Below are 17,755 nucleotides of genomic sequence, written 5' to 3'. Positions count from 1 at the left end.
CTCCTAAACCATGAGATCATGACCTGAGCCGAAATACAGTCGGACGCCCAACTGGCTGAGCTACCCAGGTGCCCCCGTTTTTCCTTTTGCATTTTGTTGTTAGTATGAGTCTGTATGTCTTTAATTGTCATATCCATTTGTCATTATGAAATTTCTCTTTATCTTTAGCAACTTTTGAAATTTTAATGTTTATCTTATTCACTGATGGAACTGCTCCAGCTTTATGTGTGTGTGTGTGTGTGTGTGTGTGTGTGTGTGTGTGTGTGTGTGTGTGTGGTTGCTTGTTTCTATGATCTCTCTTCCTTTTACTTTCAGTCTCCTGTATCTTTGAATTTAGGGTATGTTTCCTGTAGGCACCCTTTAGTAGGATCAGATTTTATAATTCAGTATGGCAGTCTCTGCCTTTGACTGATTATTTAATCCACTTACATGTAATAGTATCGCTGTGTGGGGTTTACATCTGACATTTTACTTTTTGTTTTCTGTGTCCCAGGTTTTTTTGCTTCTCTGTTTCTCTTCTGTTCCCTTTTGCGTTGTGTGTATTTTCTCACATAACATTTTAGTTTATCACTTACTGTCTGTAGTAATTAGTCCAGTACACTTTTCTTCCCACCCACTTCCTTTATGTCGTTACTGGCAAATACATTACACATGCATTATATTTGTAGATGTTGTGGGCCCAACATTGTATTATATACATATTGTATTATATGCTTTTTTAAGTTAATTATAAGAAGGCAAAAAAGGAGGCCTTATACTGTGTTTTATATGAAATGACCTCATCTCCTTACCATGTTCTTTGTGTTCCCTGCGGATCTGCTCACTGTGTTACTTGCTTTTAGCCCAAGGGGCTTCCTGTAGTGCTTCTTGTAAGGCAACACATTCTTTCAAACTTGTTTATCTAGGGAAGTCTTGATTTCATCTTTCTTTCTGAAAGATAGCTTTAATGGGTAAGGATTTTTGTTTGACAGCAGTTGTTTGCTGGTGCTTTGGATGTGATACTCCACGGCCTCCTCGCCTCCACTGTTGTCTTGGGGAGAGTCAGCTTTCAGTCTTCCTAGGGCTTCCTTGGTAAGTGACTAATCATTTTCTCTTGTAGTTTTCAAGATTCTCTCCTTGTCTTTGTGTGGTGTAATAAAAAATGTGTGTGGTCCTTGCTCCTGATACCTAGCACAGAGGCTCTAAAATCCTTGAGATTTCCTGAATGTGAGGAGCGTTTGTTTTGCTAACACAATGACTGAAGATGAGGATTCGTCACCAGAAGGACCAGGCCTGTGATGAGAGGCTTGAGATTTCCAGAAGGGAGAAGACTGGACATTGAAATCTAGCTTCTGGCCAGTGATTTAGTCAGTCATGCCTGCAGCATGAAACTCCAATAAAAACTTTGCACACGAGACTTAGTGGAGCTTTGTGGCTGGTGAGCACACAGAGGTGCAGGGGGTGGGGGGTGAAGAGCGGGCCGGCTCTGGAGGAGGGCGCCGAGGCCCTGTACGGCCTCCCCCGCCTCCCCTGTGTGTCTCTTCTTTCGGCCATTGCCCGGCTGACACCTGTAGTCTTCGGTCTGGAGGTTTCCTTAGTTCTGTGAAGTTTTCTTTCAGTTCTGGTACCGGAACGGATCATGGGAGCCCTGCATTTATCTCTCTTCCATCCGAAGTGGGGGTGTCCCGGGACGCCTGCAGTCCGGCTGCGGGCAGGTCAGTCCTGCAGGACGGAGACCACTCCTGGTGCTTCACATCGGGACGGTGTCCCGTGAACCGGCGGCGGGTGGATTTTGGTGTGTGTGTGTTTGCGGGTGTGTGTTCATCCCATTTGTACTTCGCTAAGCTTTCCGGACATACCGGTTTTCGATTTTCAGTGAAGCCAGGTAACGTTCTGTCGACTGTCCCTTCTCCTGGTGCTTTTGGTTGGGCGTGTGCCGCTGCCTCGTTTTTCTTCATTCTCGTTGTCCCTGGTTGTTGGCTTCGTAATCGATCTGTGCTGATCCTTCTTTGGGGTGGGGGGGGTCTTTAGTCTCCAAATTAAGACCTGCTGAAACCCGCCAGTAAGTTTTTATTTCATTTATTGTACTTCCTGGTCTTCATGGTCACGTCTGTGTCTTTACTGGTGTTTTCTCGCGGGGCAGCGTTGCCGTCATACCTTTATTTATTCTTTGACGTTGTTTCCCTCAGTCCTGTTAGAACATATTGATAATGGTTGCTTTGTAGTACTTCTGTTGTTGTTAAATCCAACATCTGGGTGCTCTCACACCCAGCTTTTGTGTAAATTGGGGTGTGTGTGTGTGTGTGTGTGTGTGTCTCTGTGGTTGGTCATGCATTCTTTTTTTTTTGGCTGCTTCAAAATTATTTTTGGAAAGCGGACTTTTTTAAAACTTTTATCTATGTATCTGTTTTTTTATTACTCAGAGATCTCTATTGATTAAGGGATTTTCTTTATATCGTACCATTTGTTTAAAAAAAAGAGTGGCATTCCGTACAATTAACCTCCACACTCAAAACGTGGTTTCTGAGAGAAATGCCAATTGTCATGTCCCTGAAATTGATTTTAAAAGTTAAGAATTCAGCTTTCTAATTGTAATTGGTATCCCTTCCAAGTGATATCCAACAGCCTGGTTTAACAAAAACCCCACGTAAACAAAATCTAAATAGAAGAGGGGGGGAATGAAATATGATCATTGTCTTGGGGGTGCACACACAGGTCAGAAAACACGTGATGATAAATGACTCCTGTTTGATTGTTCTCATTACTTTTCAGAAGAGAGCATGGAAATAAAACCTTTATTTTCAGTTATTACCCACCAAGAAATAAGACAAGGTTAGGTCCAGTTTTAGCTCTTGACACAAGGTGAACTAGGAGGCAAATTTACATCCGTCAGGTACAACTCATGGACCAACTTTTTCAAGTTCAGACTGCCTTGAAATCTTGCAGCCTATGGGATATCGCTCTGTTCTAGCCTACGGGGTATCTAGAAAGCCAGCAATGGCTGATGCTGAGCAGAGCTTGTGAATTGTTTTTAATAGGAGGTCAGCCCCTTTGGATAGAGAGTCTTTTTCTTCCAGAGCTGCTCTCCAAGCCCCGCTCCCCCCCCCACCCCTGCCGCCGGCCGGTTACTGAAGCCGAGGAGTGCCAACCACAGGGGTGCGTGGATTCCCACGGAGCAGTAATGTGTCCGGTGCCTGCTGGATGGGAGGGCACCTGTGCCCAGGAGGCCGCGCCAGGCCGCTCTGTGCCACAGACAGGCGTGCGTGCTGTTGGGTGTGAGATCGCCAAAGCCCTCCACGTGCTCTGGTTAACACGTTTGTTTCCATCAGGCGTTCAAGACTCCATGCAGTTACGGTTTGTGTAGACTGAACGTTAACTCGTCATTTGGGAAGGTTAATTTTCATTTCCACGAAGTACTTTGTTAGGCGGCTGGGTGTGGGAAGTACAAATGCCCTCTTCCCCGCTCCAGATTCTCCTTGCTCTAAATAAGGAGTTACCACTGTCCGTTTACCGTTTGGTTTTCAAACAGATATTGTGAAGGACATAAGCTAGAAATTTCTAGGGATGGGAAATGATTAAAAATGCCACTTAAAATCAGTTCTGAGTGAGTTTATTATTACTGACTTTGGGTTGCAGAATGTGCCCAAGCAAAGAACACAAGCTCGCTTGTCCGAGTGGCTGTCTCGCCGCCGTCCTCACTGGCTTTTGGCACATTGATTGGTCTGAAATGTAAATGCTAGCGTGTGAAGACGTGGGTTGACTGAGGGTGTGTGCTGGCCACACTCACAGGAATTGACAGGTCGTGTGCGGCTTACCCACCTCTTCCTGACAGTCTGTGGGTATTAAGTGCAGAGGTTTTATGCTGGACTGAGTGTGCTGGTCTGGAGTCTCCGCAGTGCCCCCGACTTCCCTTCTCTGAGCATCTTGTAAACTTGATCCTCACACTCACTTGGTAAACAAATTGATGAGGGACACTGCCTTCTGTCACTGTTTCCTGGCCTCAGGACTCTTAATTAGCACGTCACTGCTGCGTCCCAAGGTTAAATGAGACAAAGAAGACTAAAGAGAGAAAGGAACACGTTACGCCAAATGCAGCGTCTCAGCTTTTCAGAGAAACCTGAGGAGCCCCTGTGGGCGCTGCCCCACCAGCCGAGCCATCCCCTCCTGGCAGGGATCACAACTGGGTCACAACCCGGGGCAGAACGGGCAGAACGGGAGAGCTATTTAAATGACAGCAGCTCAGCCGGCACCGAGATCCTTTGTTCTTCCACCCCCATGGATACAGTGAACTTGCAGGGCTGACCTGAGGTGGCGAGGCTGAGACCCAGGTCTCCCAGGCAGCTCCCAGGTCACCATCTCTGGACACCATGTGTCCAGAGACTGGCTTTTCCTTTGTTGTGCCCATTTTTCTACTTGGCTGTTTTTAGTTTTATAAAACTCATGTTGAAGGCTGGATTTTTTAAAGTTTTTATCTTAATTCCGGTGTAGTTAACACACAGTGTAATATTAGTTCCAGGTGTGCAATACAGTGACCTTGCACGTCCACACCACACCCGGTGCCCTCACCACAAGTGAATCCTTTGTCCCCAACACCTGCTTCCCTCCCCCTCCCCCCTCCCCTCTGGTGACCACCCGTGTGTTCTCTGGAGTTAAGAGTCTCTTTTTTGGTTTGTCTCTCTCTCTTTCTCCTTTGCTGGTTTGTTTCCCAAATTCCACATCTGAGTGAAATCCTAAGTTGTCTTTCTCTTGCTGATTTCTTTCACTTAGGCATTATCCTCTTCAGCTCCATCCACATCGTTAATTCTTTTTAATGGCCGAGTGACATTCTAGTGTGTGTGTGTGCATGTGTGTGTCATCAGGCGATGGACACTTGGCTGCTTCCATAGTTTTGCTGTTGTAGGTAATGCTGCTGTAAACATCCAGGTGCATGTATCCCTTTGAATTAGCATTTTTGCATTCTTTGGGCAAGAACCTAGTGCAGTTGCTGAATATCAGGTAGTTCTATTTTTAACTTTTTGAGGACCCTCAGTATTGTGGCTGTACCAGGTTGCATTCCTACCAACAGTGCAAGAGGGTTTTTTTCTCTCCACATCCTCGCTAACACTGGTTTCCTGTGTTGCTAATTTATTAGCCATTCCGACAGGTGTGAGGTGATCTCTCATTGTAGTTTTGATTTGCGTTTCCCTGATGATGAGTGATGTCAAGCATCTTTTCATGTGTCTGTTGGCTGTCTGTACCTCATCTTTGGAAAATTCTCTATTCATGTCTTCTTATATTTTAATTGCTTTTTTGGATGTCCAGTTTGAGAAGTTCTTTTTTTGTATGTATGTATGTATGTATGTATGTATTTATTTATTTATTGAGAGCGAGCGAGTGAGCAAGCTGAGGAGGGGCAGAGACAGAGAGAGGGAGAGAGAAATCCCAAACAGGCTCTGAACTGTCAGCACAGGGCCTGATGCAGGGCTCAGACTCACTAACGGTGAGATAACCACCTGAGCCGACATCAAGACCTGGACACTTAACCGACTGAGCCACCCAGGCGCCCTTGATAAATTTTTTATGTAGGTTGGGTTCTAACTCCTTTTTGGCTATATCATTTGCAAAGTTGCCTTTAGTTTTGTTGTTACCTTCACTGTGCAAAAGCTTTTTATTTTGATATAGTCCCAGTAGTTTACTTTTGCTTTTGTTTCCCTTGCCTACGGAGACGTGTCTCGTAAAGTTACTGTGGCCGTTGTCAAAGAGGTAGCTGCCTGTGTTCTTGTCTAGGATTTTGATAGTTTCCTGCCTCATATTTAGGACTTTCATTCATTTTGAATTTATTTTTGTGTATGGTGTTAAGAAAGTGGTCCAGTTCTTCATTCTTCTGCATGCCACCCTCCAGTTTTCCTAGCACCATTTGTTGAAGAGACGGTCTTTTTTTCCATCAAATTCTTTCCTGCTTTGTCGAAGATGAGTTGGCCATATAGTTGTGGGTCCATTTCTGGGTTTTCTATTCTGTTGTATTGATGTACTTCCTATTTCTGTGCCAGTACCATACTGTTTCTATCACTATAGCTTTGTAATATAACTCGAAGTTGAATGGTGATGCCTCCAGCTTTACTTTTCTTTTTCAAGATTTCTTCAGCTATTTGGGGTCTTTTGTGGTTCCATACAAATTTTAGGATTGTTTGTTCTAGCTCTGTGAAGAATGCTCTTGGTATTTTGATAGGGATTGCATTAATTCTGTAGATTGTTTTGGGGTAGTATTGACATTTTAACAATATTTGTCCTTCCTATCCATGAGCATGGGATGTCCTTGCATTTCTTTGTGTCTTCTTCAGTTTCTTTTATCAGTGTTTTATAGTTTCCAGAGTACAGATCTTTTACCTCTTTGGTTAGGTTTATTTCTGGGTATCTTATTATTTTTGGTGCATTTGTAAGTGGAATTATTTTCCTAATTTATGTTTTTGCTGCCTTATTATTGGTACATAGAAATGCAACAGATTTCTTTATGTTGATTTTGTATCCTGCCACTTTCCTGAATTTATTTTATCAGTTGTAACCATTTTTTGGTGGAGTCTTTCACATTTTCTCCATAGAGTATCCTGTCATCTGCAAATAGTGAAAGTTTACTTCTTCCTTGTCAATCTGGATGCCTGTTATTTTTCTCTGTTGTCTGAGTGCCAGGCTGGGAGAGGTCACTCGATGTTATTATATATGCCAACCGTTCCTAGTGTTTTTCTTGTTTTTTATTTTTCCAGTTAAAAAAGACCTATAAAGTTACAAGTAAAAGAAGCAGTTCCCAACTCGTTCTCTCTCCACCATAATTTTTGCTCTTCAGAATTTATCACTTTTAATGTTTTAAGCTTTCCCTCAAGACACTGGATTCCGCGCTTCCGAGTTCAGTGCTCACTCTGCAGTATATGGGCTAGGAGTTCTGTAGAGAGTGCATGCTGTGTGTGTGAACGGTCCCCTCCTTGTTCGGCCAATTTAGAGTGGAGCACTTACAGGACGAGCTCCTCTGCAGCATGAGAGACGCTTTCCACGGTCGGAGAGTGGCTCTTATTTCTTGTTGCGTTTTTTTGCTTTCACATGTCACCTGTGGCACAAAATTCTAGACGCAGTTATTGTCCCTTAGGACGTCTCCCTCCGGCCTCCACTGCTGCCCAGAGGCGTGCTGAAAACATGGGCTCTTGCCACACTCCTGGAACCGGTCTTTCTCAGCAGGTGTAAACGTGCGTGCTGTCCTTTGTCCCCACGTGTGTGCGTGTGGGCTTGAGAAGAGGTTTTGTTCTGTGCCGGGGGCACTGCTGCGGCTGGCGTTCCCCACCATCGTCTTGTGTTTCCTCGTGAAACTCGCATCTGGACGCAACAGCGTTTACATTCGTTTTGTCCTAAACCTTTCTCTCTTGCACGTGGTTCTTCTCCCATTTGACTTCGTATCTTTTCAGTAATGTCTGGTCTCCTTTTCGTGTCCTCATCTGCATTTTGATTTGCCCTGCCTGCCCACCCGCCCCAACCCCTGCCCTGTCTTCCCTGCTTTCCTGGTGAGCTGTGTTTCCCTAAGGACCAGGAGGACAGGCCACGTGGAGGGCTCTGCCTGTCTTTCACTTCCTGGGCCGCCTGAGGGTCGCTGTGTGTGGGGCACCGTGTGCCCTCTTTCCTGCCCCTTCCCACAGGTGGGAGGGGCTGAGAGGGGTTGCTGCGACGGGAGCCTGTGCCAGTCTGCTGATCTGGCAGGAGTTCAGATGTGATACAAGGTGAATTACTTCCTCTTCTGTGCAGCCAGGATGGGGTCAGGTCATAATCCCCAGAGAGAACTGAGAAAACAGTGACCCAGTTACTTGCTGCCTTTGTGGCCCAGAGGAGGGACACCAACTTACCAGGTCTTAGGACAGCAGCTCAAGACACGTACGTTTTTGGTGGATTATACGTTCACTAGTGCTATGGGCTGTGTCTGTGTCCCCCTCGATTTCATTCGGTGAAACCTAAGCCCCAAGGTGACAGTTCAGAAGGGGGGCTTTGTGAGGAGAGGAGGTCATGAGGGTGCAGCCTCCGTGATGGGGTTAGGGTCCTTACAGAGGAGACCCCACGGCGCTCCTGGCCCTTCCTCCTCCACACGGGGACACAGGGAAGACACTGTCTGTGCACCAGGAGGAGGTGGACCCTCACCTGAGCCCAGATCTGCCCGTCCGGCCTCCAGCACTGGGAGGATTAAGTGTTGGGTGAGCCGCTCCGTCTGTGGTCTGTTCCGCTGCCCAAACTAAGACACTCAAAGGGTGAACAAGGAGTCTCTTTTTAATTTGCCAGCCAACCAGTTCTTTCCTTGCTGTGCTGTTGGCATAGAAGATACACGTCTAAAAGACAGGTGTAAACATATAAAAACTTTAATGCCCCATGCAGGGATGGCTCCATCAGGACATGTACGTGAACACGTACACGTAACTGTATAAAGACTAGACATGGCTGCACCTGCACGTACAGGGGCACCACCCGGTAGGGAGTGGGGACTGTTGGCATTCTGCCTTTGTGATTCGTGTGCACATGTTGCTGGCAGTGTCATGGTCGCACCCGTGGGCCCTTCTAGCTGGGTGCAGACGCACCCTGCTGTCTCACTGAGCCCTCTGCTGACGGGCATTGGGTTTGGACCCTGTTTGGGACTACAGAGTGTGTTTTCTTGTTCACTGGCCTCGTCCACACAAAGATGCGCTTTCCTCTGAATCCCAGGCTTCCGTCTTCCCTTCCACCCACGTGAACGGTTCAGAGCTGGTGTGGATGCTCGGGATCTGTGAAAGAAGAGACGTGCACACACATCTCAGGGTCCTGAGTTCCTGTGTGTGTCCCGTCCGTGGGCACGGCCACGGGACTGTGCACCTCAGAGTGAGTGGCCGCGTACGGCTCCTGCGCCCTGTGGGTTACAAGTGCCTTTGACCCGCGGGCCCCCAGGGAGCACCTGTGCAGGACACGGTCGCTTACTGTGCTGGTCTCGGGACCGTGTGTGCCACTCACGCTTCACCCCAGCCTGACCGAGGGCCATCGGTGGGCGCCCCTGGTGTCTCAGAAGGCCGGCTCTCCAGCAGGGCGGCCCGTGGCCCCTTGTTTCGGGCGGAGGGCCGGCCCATCTCACTCTTACCCACCTCAAGGACCCCGGTTAGCCACATGCCCTCAGTGGAGGGAGGGATGCTTGTCACCATTGCCTTTGCGTCTGCGTGTACCCAAGACATCTCTGTCATCCGGTCCTCCAGGTGGGACAGTGGGGACAAGCAGGGCTTGGGAACCGGGCTGCCCCTCTCGGCTTCACACTGGCCCACTGCCTCCCTCTGCCAGGAAGGCCAGGTCTCTGCCTCCCCGGCGCGGCCTCCGAGCTTCTCTCCACGCCAGCGGGAGTCAGACCACGTCCCTCTACGGTATTTTCAGCGTGCGCTTCCTGTGGGCTGCTGAGTGTCCCGGTCAGAATTGTCCCTGTGGCCCGACAGCTCTACAGAGCCGGGGATATGGATTCACAGTTTGACCTAGAGGCCTGAACTGGGTGGTGAAAGCATTTTCTCCAGGATTACCAGTGTGTCAGTAACCTCTGGGTGTGTAAACGTAAGATTATTGTGAGTTCTCAAGTTTAGAATGGTCTAGAAAAAGTCTCTGAAAATGACATCATAATTGGAACCCTTGGCCTGGCTGTGGCTCTCCATGTTCCTTGAGACACGGCAGCCCGTGCCCATTCCCGCGTGGGCCGCTCGTAGCTTGGGAGCGAGGCTGTAGAGCAGGTGTCGTCTCCACGGCTTTCAGGCAGAGTGAGCACACGCTGGCTGATGCTGATGCCAAGGAGAGGCTCTGGGGAGGTTCCCGTGGCCTTGACGCCAACACACACACCGTCACCTCCCTTCCCTGGGTGCACAGTGCGACCCGGGAGCCCCGCGTGCGATCCGCCATGGCTGGGAACGTGGTTCTCCGGTTCTTCTGTGTCGACACCAGGAGATGCGTTTAGCGTGCGAGCGATTCTGGGCATCAGAGCACTCGTGGGTTCATGTACGTAAGTCACTCGCACCAGGTCACACACTGCACACCTGGTGACTTACACACTGACCTTGAACTCTCACCATATAATTACAACAGTGATCTCCTAATATTGGCATACCTGACCCAACGATTTTTAACTTTCTCCCCTAAAAATCCCCTGTGAACTCAAATACCTTGAAAAAGTACACACATTTAATTGCTTTTATTAAAGTATTGGCATTACGCAGGAGATGGACGGAACCAGTGCCCACAGGTTACGTGGCATGTGTGGGACTTAACCAGTGTGTTGTGTCGTATTCTTCTTTGGGGTCCCTGCATTAGTTCCTGTTTTTCAGAGGTATTTTGGTATAATATTCCCTTTGTCCTCTCCAATGAAATGGTGTGGCTCATCCGTCACCATTCAGGGTTTTGGTTTTCTTTTTTTTTTTTAGGTTTATTTATTTTGAGAGAGTGTTTGCACATGCGAGCAGGGGAGGGACAGAGACAGAGAGAGAGAAAATCCCAAGCAGGCTCTGCACTGTCAGCACAGACCCTGACTCGGGGCTTCATGCCATGAACTGTGAGATGATGACCTGAACTGAGATCAAGAGTCAGGCACTTAGCTGACTGAGCCCCCCAGACGCCCCCATCACCATTCAGTGTTGGTGTAGTTTTTCCTGTTGTGGTAAAATCTGTGTATTGGTACATTTTGGACCAAGAGGTGCAGCAGGCCCCTGGGGACAGTAGCCGCTGCTTTCTCAGTACCGTGAACAGGTGCTTCTGGGGTTGCTCATGATGCCAGGAATTAAAGAGTTTGCCCTTGCTGCCTTGGGGTAACTAAAGCACTTCAGCCTAGCATTTTATTGCCTGAGGAGCAACCGAAGACAATGCAGATGACTATTTGGTTTCCAAGTAATTTGGGGGCATCTCGTTGGAGATAATGAAGCGTGAGACTGAAGTTTGAAGGATGGCATGGATAAGGGTCTGTATCCTGATCCAAGGAGGTGAAGTTTGCAGGTTCCCTTGTTTTATTTCTCATTTTATGGACGTGTCGCTGCAGACAGCACCGCTGAGCACCAGACGTGCAGCACGGCGGCTGGAATTCTGGGCACAGCGACATCGTGTCACCTACGTGAGAAGGAAAGATGTTTTTTCTTTTCATAGAACTTTTAGGATGTATCACAGACTCGGCCGTGTCCCCATGTCGTACGTTGCACCTCAGTACTTCCTTATCTTCCAGCTGGGAGTTTGTACCACTGGATCCCTTCCTCCAATTCCGCACCCCCTCACTGTGCCTCCAGTATCCACAAATCTGTTCGCTTTTTTCTTGAGTTTGTTTTTAAGATGCCATTAACAAGTGAGATCCCAGTACTTGTGTTTCTCTGATTTCTCCGTTGGTACAATCCCTTCGAGGTCCATCCACGTTGTCACAAACAGCGGGACTTCCTTCTTGTTTTATGGCTGAATGCTGTTCCCTTGTGTGTGTACTACGTTTCCTTCATGCGTCAGTGGAAACTCAGGCTATTTCCTTGTCTTGGCTCTTGTGAATAATGCTCGTGCTGCTCTGAAAACGGGGTGCGGGTGCCCCTTCGGTGTCGGTTTTGCCTCCTTGGAGTGAAATGCTGGATCACACGGTACTTCCATTTTCAGTCGTTTGAGAAACCTCTACACAGTTTTCCACAGTGGCTGCACCCAGGTACCTTCCCACCAGTGGTTTCTCCCCATCCTCACCAGCACCTGCAGCTTCTAGTGTTTGAGTCCGGACATTGTGACAGAAGTGCCTCGTATCTCCCTGGTGAGGGGTGACGTGGGGCACCTTAGTGTGTACGTGGCCTTGGAAAAGTTCCTATTCAGATCTTTTCCCCACTTTAAAATAGGATTATTGTTTTGTTGTTATTAAGGTAGAGTTCTTTATATATTTTGGATATTACCACCTTATCAGCTACATGGTTTGCACATTTTTTCCTTATTCTGCAGGCTGGGGTTTTTTTTTTTTGTTTGTTTGTTTGTTTTTTCATTTTGCTGGTCATTTGTTCTGTGCAGACTCTGGTTTGGTCCCAGTTGTGTAGTCTTGCTTTCATTGCTTGTGCCTTCCTTAGGTGTCACACTCAAAAGGCATCACCACGACCCATGTCAAGGGGCTTTGTCCTGTTCTCTTCTAGGACTTCCATGATTTTCCAGTCTCTTTTTCTTTCCTTCAAAAATTTTTTAAATGTTTATTTTTGAGAGAGACACACAGCGTGAGCAGGGGAGGGGCACAGAGAGAGGGAGACACAGAATCTGAAGCAGGCTCCAGGCTCTGAGTTGTCAGCACAGAGCCTGACACAGGGCTCGAACCCATGAACCGTGATCATGAGCTGAGCTGAAGTTGGATGCTCAACCAGCTGGGCCACCCAGGTGCCCCGTATGGTTTTCCAGTCTTTAATTTAAGTCTTTAATGCATTTCTAGCTAATTTTTGTGAGTGCTACAAGACAGTGGGCCAGTTTTCCCGAAAACTTTTACTGAGGAAACTTGTCTTTTCTACACTGAATGTTAACGGCTCTCATTAGGTACTAGGTGACTGTGTGTAAGGGTTTATTTCTGGGCTGCTGGTTCTGTTCCCTGTATGTCCTTGTGTCTTTGCCAGTGCCATGGGGTCTTATTATGCCAGCTTCGTAATCCAGGAGCGTGGAGCTTCCCACTTTTTCTTTCTTAGTGGTTTGGCTATCTGGGGTCTTTTGTGGTTCTGTACACATTTTTAGGATTGTTTGTCAAAAAAAAAATACCATTGGAATCATTCAGGGATCACACTGAGTGTGTAGTCAGCTTTGCGAAGTATGGAGATTTGGGCAGTATCGCTGGAGTCCCTGAACAGAGGATACTCTCTCTTCCTGTCCTCTTCACTTTTCTTTCGCCAGTGTCTTGTAGTTTTCAGTGTAGAGCTCTTTCACCGGTTGATTAAATTTATTGTTAAGTAGTTTATTGTTTTTGATGCTGTTGTAAAGGGGAGCATTTTATTTCCTTTTTAGAAAATTCACTGTTAACATAAAGAAAGGTTACTGAATTCTGAGTGTCAATTTGCACGCTGCAGATGCACTGAAGTCGTGGATTAGACCGGACAGTGGTTTGCTGGAGTCTGGGGTTTTCTGTGTATAAAATCATGTATTCTGCAAACAGAGACAGTTTCACATAATCCTTTCCAGTTCTGACGCCCCTTCCTCCTTTTCCTTGTCCAGTTGCCCTAGCTAGGACATCCATTGCTAGGTTGAACAGGGGTGAGCATCCTTGTTTCGTGTTTGATCTGAGAGAAGCTTTCGGCCTTTCACCATTGAGTGCGATGTTAGCTGTGGCCTTGTCATTTAGTACCTTTACTCGGTTGTTCTGTTCCTTCTATACCGAATTTGTTGAGTTTTTAATCATGAGTGGGTGTTGCATTTTGTTAAATACTTTTTTTTTGCATCTACTGAGGTAAGATTGTTTCCTTTGATTCTTTCATTTGTGAAGGACTGTGTTTATCAACTTGCATATTTGAACCATTCTCACATCCCAGGGATAAATCTCACTTGACCTCGGCGAGGGATTCTTACAACGTGCTGTGAAGTTGGGCGGCCTGGACATGCTGGTCGCGGGTGCCATGTGTGTGACCTCTGTGGTCACCTACAGCCGGGGGGAACTGCCCGTGTGCAGACACGGCGGAGGAAGGCAGGCCGTGCTGGTTTCTTTTCTAACTTCAAGCTCCATGGTTACTGTTTATTTACTACCTCAGATTTTATCTTTTTCTAACCTCTTACTAGGTTCAGGGAGCAAGCTTCCGAGGCTGGAAGGAAGTGACTTCTCTGTTTAATAAAGACGATGAACAGCACCTGCTTGAAAGATGTAAATCCCCCAAGTCCAAAGGGTAAGTGTCCGTGGGTTCAAGTGCTATGGTCTCCAGGGAGGCAGGTGCCACAGATGACATTACCTCAAAACTGTGGTCCGTCCCTCCGTCTCGCGGGCAGATAGGAGGGTTTCCTTCCCCAGGGAGTAGACAGAAGTGGGTTGTACTAGTTTTGACATTCAGGAGACAAAACGAGTAAAATGTTTTTCTGGGAGAAGGTCACAAGGGTGGCTAGAAGGACCTTTTGAGAGGTTATGGAAAAGTGGAAGAAGGCATTTCCTCAGACAAGCTCTTGAACTCAGAATTGTAAGTGGAACGCGTTAGCCTTCCAGGGCCTGTAGCCGTGCTGGAGATATTCTAGCTTTAAAAAATCAAGGGAAAAAAGTTAAAAATGCAAAGGACTGGTGAACTGTAAAAGATTTTGGAAAATTGAATATATTTAAACTGACACATTGACGTTTACCGTAACTGAAATTCTAAAAAAGTGTATTTAAACACGAAAATACCAAATTCAGCAACAGTTAAGTGGTATTGCCATCGGCACGTCTGACTGGAGGGGAGTTTCTGTGAGCCGGACCGCAGACCAGGTGCTCAGTTGAGGCCCGAGGACGCCTGGGCGGCACCCTGGCCGTGACCTCTCCGCACGCCTCCGTGGCTGGACTGTGTGCGCGGGCCCCTCGGTCCAGTCGGGCTGTGGGACCAGCCCGCAACGCACACATCCTGGTGCTCCGCGCCGCCCCCCCCCCACCCCCCCACCCCCCCCCGCCGCAGTGTCCCGTCTTCACGGGGCATGGTTTCCACGAGTTCCCCACTCAGCGCTTCAGCCAAGCTTGCTAAGTGTGATAAACCTGCTGAAGACCGATTTGGTAAGAGGAATGTCCATCCCTGTGTTTCTGAATTTGACCCCGCGTTTCTTGTTGCACTCAAAACACTCGAGTGTCTCCCTGGGAGCCAGCTCCCTGCCTGTGTGCCGCCTGGCATGTCTCCTTAAAATACGGCCTTTGGTTTCTCTGACGTGTAGGGACTTTCTTTTCTGACTTTCAAGTTTGACACTGCAGGTTTGTGTTCCCCTTCTAAATGATTTAAAGTTTTCACCAAAGAATGTTCTGTGTATACAGCAGACCCTGCTTGAGGCCCTGAGGGCCGCGGCCACCGACACTTGCCCTCTTGTCTCCCGCAGAGCTAACTTACGGTTGAGGGAAGAGCTGAAGACAGAGAAGAAATCGGGATTTTGGGACAATTTGGGTTTAAAACAGAACATACAGTCGAAGAAGCCAGATGAGATCGAAGGCTGGGAGCCTCCGCGACTTGTTCTGGAGGACGTGAGCGCTGGGCCGGGCGACCCTGCGAGCGGCCGCCCGTCCGGGCCGGGCTGGGAGGAGGGCGCTGGCGGCTGCAGCAAATACACCAGCCTGGCCAGCTCGGGGAACAGCTCGCGCTGGAGCCTCCGGTCGGCCGGGAAGCTGGTTGGCATCCGACGGCAGAGCCGAGGCCACCTGACCGACGACTGGGAGGAGCTGGAGTGACCTGCGGGCACGCCACCCCGCAGAGGGGCCCGCGCAGCCCCTCTGGTGGCGTGCGGGCTCTCGGTCTGCTGATTCCCGGCGTGTCCGTTTGCGTCGGGGCGTCCGGGCCTTTCGTGTGGACGGCGGGGGCTCTCCTCTGCGTGCCCACATTTGGACTGTCCCCTTCCGCGGGCTTGGCGGGGGCCCCCAGAGGGTGTGTGTGCGTCCGAGGCGGCCCCACGACAGCCCCCACAGCTTGGCGTCCGGCCGCGGAGCCGCCTCGCGCGGTCTTCATCATGTCCCCCGCCCCCCGCATGTGGCATCCGTGCGCCTCTGTGACTCTCAGACCGTAGCAGCCGCGCCGTCCTCCCGTCAGCAGGAGTCTGTCATCCGGGCGCCAGACCAGTCTTCCCGAGGTCACGTTCAGTTGCATTTAACCCGGTTAACCCAGCAAGTTGAACTTCTTCTCATTTTAGATACCGGGAAAGCAGAGGCTACATTTGGTCAAGCGTGAAATGCCACCACGTGCACACGTCTTCGTCTTGTGCCCTGGGAGGAGGGGTCTCGTGTGCGTGCTGGGTGGTGGCCGTGGTCTCGACCCGCGTGCGCGCTGGCTGGTGACCAAGCGTGCCTGTCACTGGTCCTGAACTTCATGGCTTGATCTTCACATTCTCTGATTGCAGGTTAAGGAACCGTAAAGTGTGGATCCATTTAGCCACTGAGTTTAGACACTCTTGTGTTTGGCAAATCCCGACTTGCTGATGGAGTTTAAACTGTATAAAACACTGCAAGTGCCTCTCTGTGATGTCCAGGTGTTGGGTGTTCGAAGGGAGGCCACACAGGTCTCCACAGCAGGTGGCACTCCAGTCTGTCTTAGGTAACGTGGTTTGAAAGGAAAGGCATAGGGGTGTTTTGGGTTAAAAACAAAAACCTCCAGTTACACTGTGCATACCTCTCGTGAAAAACACTGTCCTCCTCCGTGCTGCTCATTTAACCTTCTTGGGGGTCACCGCGCGGGCCTGACGGCAGGACTCCCGAGGGGGAACGGTGTCCGTCTGTCCTCTATCCATGTAGCTGTCTTTCTCCCGTCTTGTGCTAACTGAACAAGGAGCTTACCTGACCAAGTCTGGAAAGGGGGGCACGTTTTAGTGGTGTTTGGTCCAGTTTGTGTTAGAACCTTGAAATGCCGGGGGTTTCGCGTTGCAGGGAAAGCCTTGTTTCCTCAGGTAAATGGGTCGGTAGCTAGGCCGCCACCCCGCGTCCCCTCCAGCTATGCCCACGGTGGCGGGTTTATGCAAGGATTCTGCAGCGGGAGCCAGAGGCCCGGGGAAATAAACACTGTGTCCGAGGCTCTGCGAAGCTGCCTCGTTTGGGGGGGAGGGGGGGGGGGTGTCCCGGCCGGCAGGTGTGAGTCGCACCCTGTGGGCCGCTGCAGAGTCGTGTGGGGATGCTAAGTGCCTGTCACTCACCGCTGTGGAAGTCTGTGACGTGGGGTTGGCCACCTACGCCTTCATAATACTGTTTCTCAAATCTGAAGACAAAGCCAGATGGGAAGTGGAGCGTGCACTGTAAATCATTTTTCCTGTCTGCAAAGATTAACGTAAAAATAAACTCTTCTGTTGCATCTGATTACATGAAAATAAGTATGTTTGTGGTTTTTAATGTATTTATTGATGTGCTTTGGGAGAAAAGTATTTTTCCTTGATCAGAATTTACCAAAGCAACTTTGTGTGGTTCACAGGTTAAAGAGAATGTGGTTTTGATGTGGGGTTTTGTTTGCAGCCTGTGAACACGCACCTTCACTGTGTAAAGTGGTCTGTGCTCCTCCTACTGTTGCTGGTTTTTTTTTAAGGAAAGTGAGTGGCTTCAAAGAAAGTTAGAATTCATTCTTAATGCTGAGGTTTTTAAAAAAAATCAATTTCCTCTTTCATTATTAGTTTGCATGACTATTGGCATCTACTCCAAGGTAAATGCTCCGGTGACTTTAACCACTATAAAGCTAATGGCACTTTTCTTGATACCTTAAACCTCATTTTAAAATGCAAACAGTACGTGTAGACTTTTTCATAAATAAATGCCAATTTCAACCTAAGTTTCCAAGATGTATCTTTTGCATAGCTGCCTTTTTCCGCCCTCAGTCTGTCAGGAGCCAGGTCGCAGCACCTGTGCGTGGGGGAGGGGTGTGCGTGCTCTGGGGCTTAAAGAGAAAAGCGTCGTAATAAGCAGGCTTTCCCTTCATGTAGCTAAGCATCAGGAACACATCCGCAACAGTTTTACTTAATCACCGAAGTGTTTTTCAGAGAGAGTGGGGTGCGGGGTGGGGGGCCAGAGAAAGAGGGAGACACAGAATCTGAAGCAGGTTCCAGACCGAGCTGCCAGCACAGAGCCTGATATGGGGCTCAAACCCACGAACCGTGAGATCATGCCCTGAGTGGGACACTC

At 48.7% G+C, this 17,755-nt stretch overlaps 1 protein-coding gene and 1 long non-coding RNA gene across 2 annotated transcripts in view; one reads left to right on the top strand and one right to left on the bottom strand.

Moving 5' to 3' along the window:
• Positions 1-17,405, top strand: part of TDRP (testis development related protein) — a 37,742-nt gene extending 20,337 nt beyond the window's left edge. The window contains exons 3-4 of the mRNA XM_045055161.1: positions 13,726-13,829; positions 14,989-17,405. Coding sequence (XP_044911096.1) covers positions 13,726-13,829; positions 14,989-15,334 — 450 coding nt within the window. The 3' untranslated portion in view covers positions 15,335-17,405. The remainder of the gene's footprint in view (positions 1-13,725; positions 13,830-14,988) is intronic.
• LOC109498671 lies at positions 8,330-12,223 on the bottom strand. The gene is made up of 2 exons (XR_006596182.1): positions 9,096-12,223; positions 8,330-8,744 (listed from the first exon to the last, which is right to left on the bottom strand). It is a non-coding gene; the product is annotated as an uncharacterized LOC109498671 (long non-coding RNA).
• Positions 17,406-17,755: the final 350 nt, after the last annotated feature.

The sequence above is a fragment of the Felis catus genome, chromosome B1 (genome assembly GCF_018350175.1).
Source record: "Felis catus isolate Fca126 chromosome B1, F.catus_Fca126_mat1.0, whole genome shotgun sequence".
Taxonomy (NCBI): Eukaryota; Metazoa; Chordata; class Mammalia; order Carnivora; family Felidae; genus Felis; species Felis catus.
This window is presented reverse-complemented; position numbering and strand designations above follow the sequence as displayed.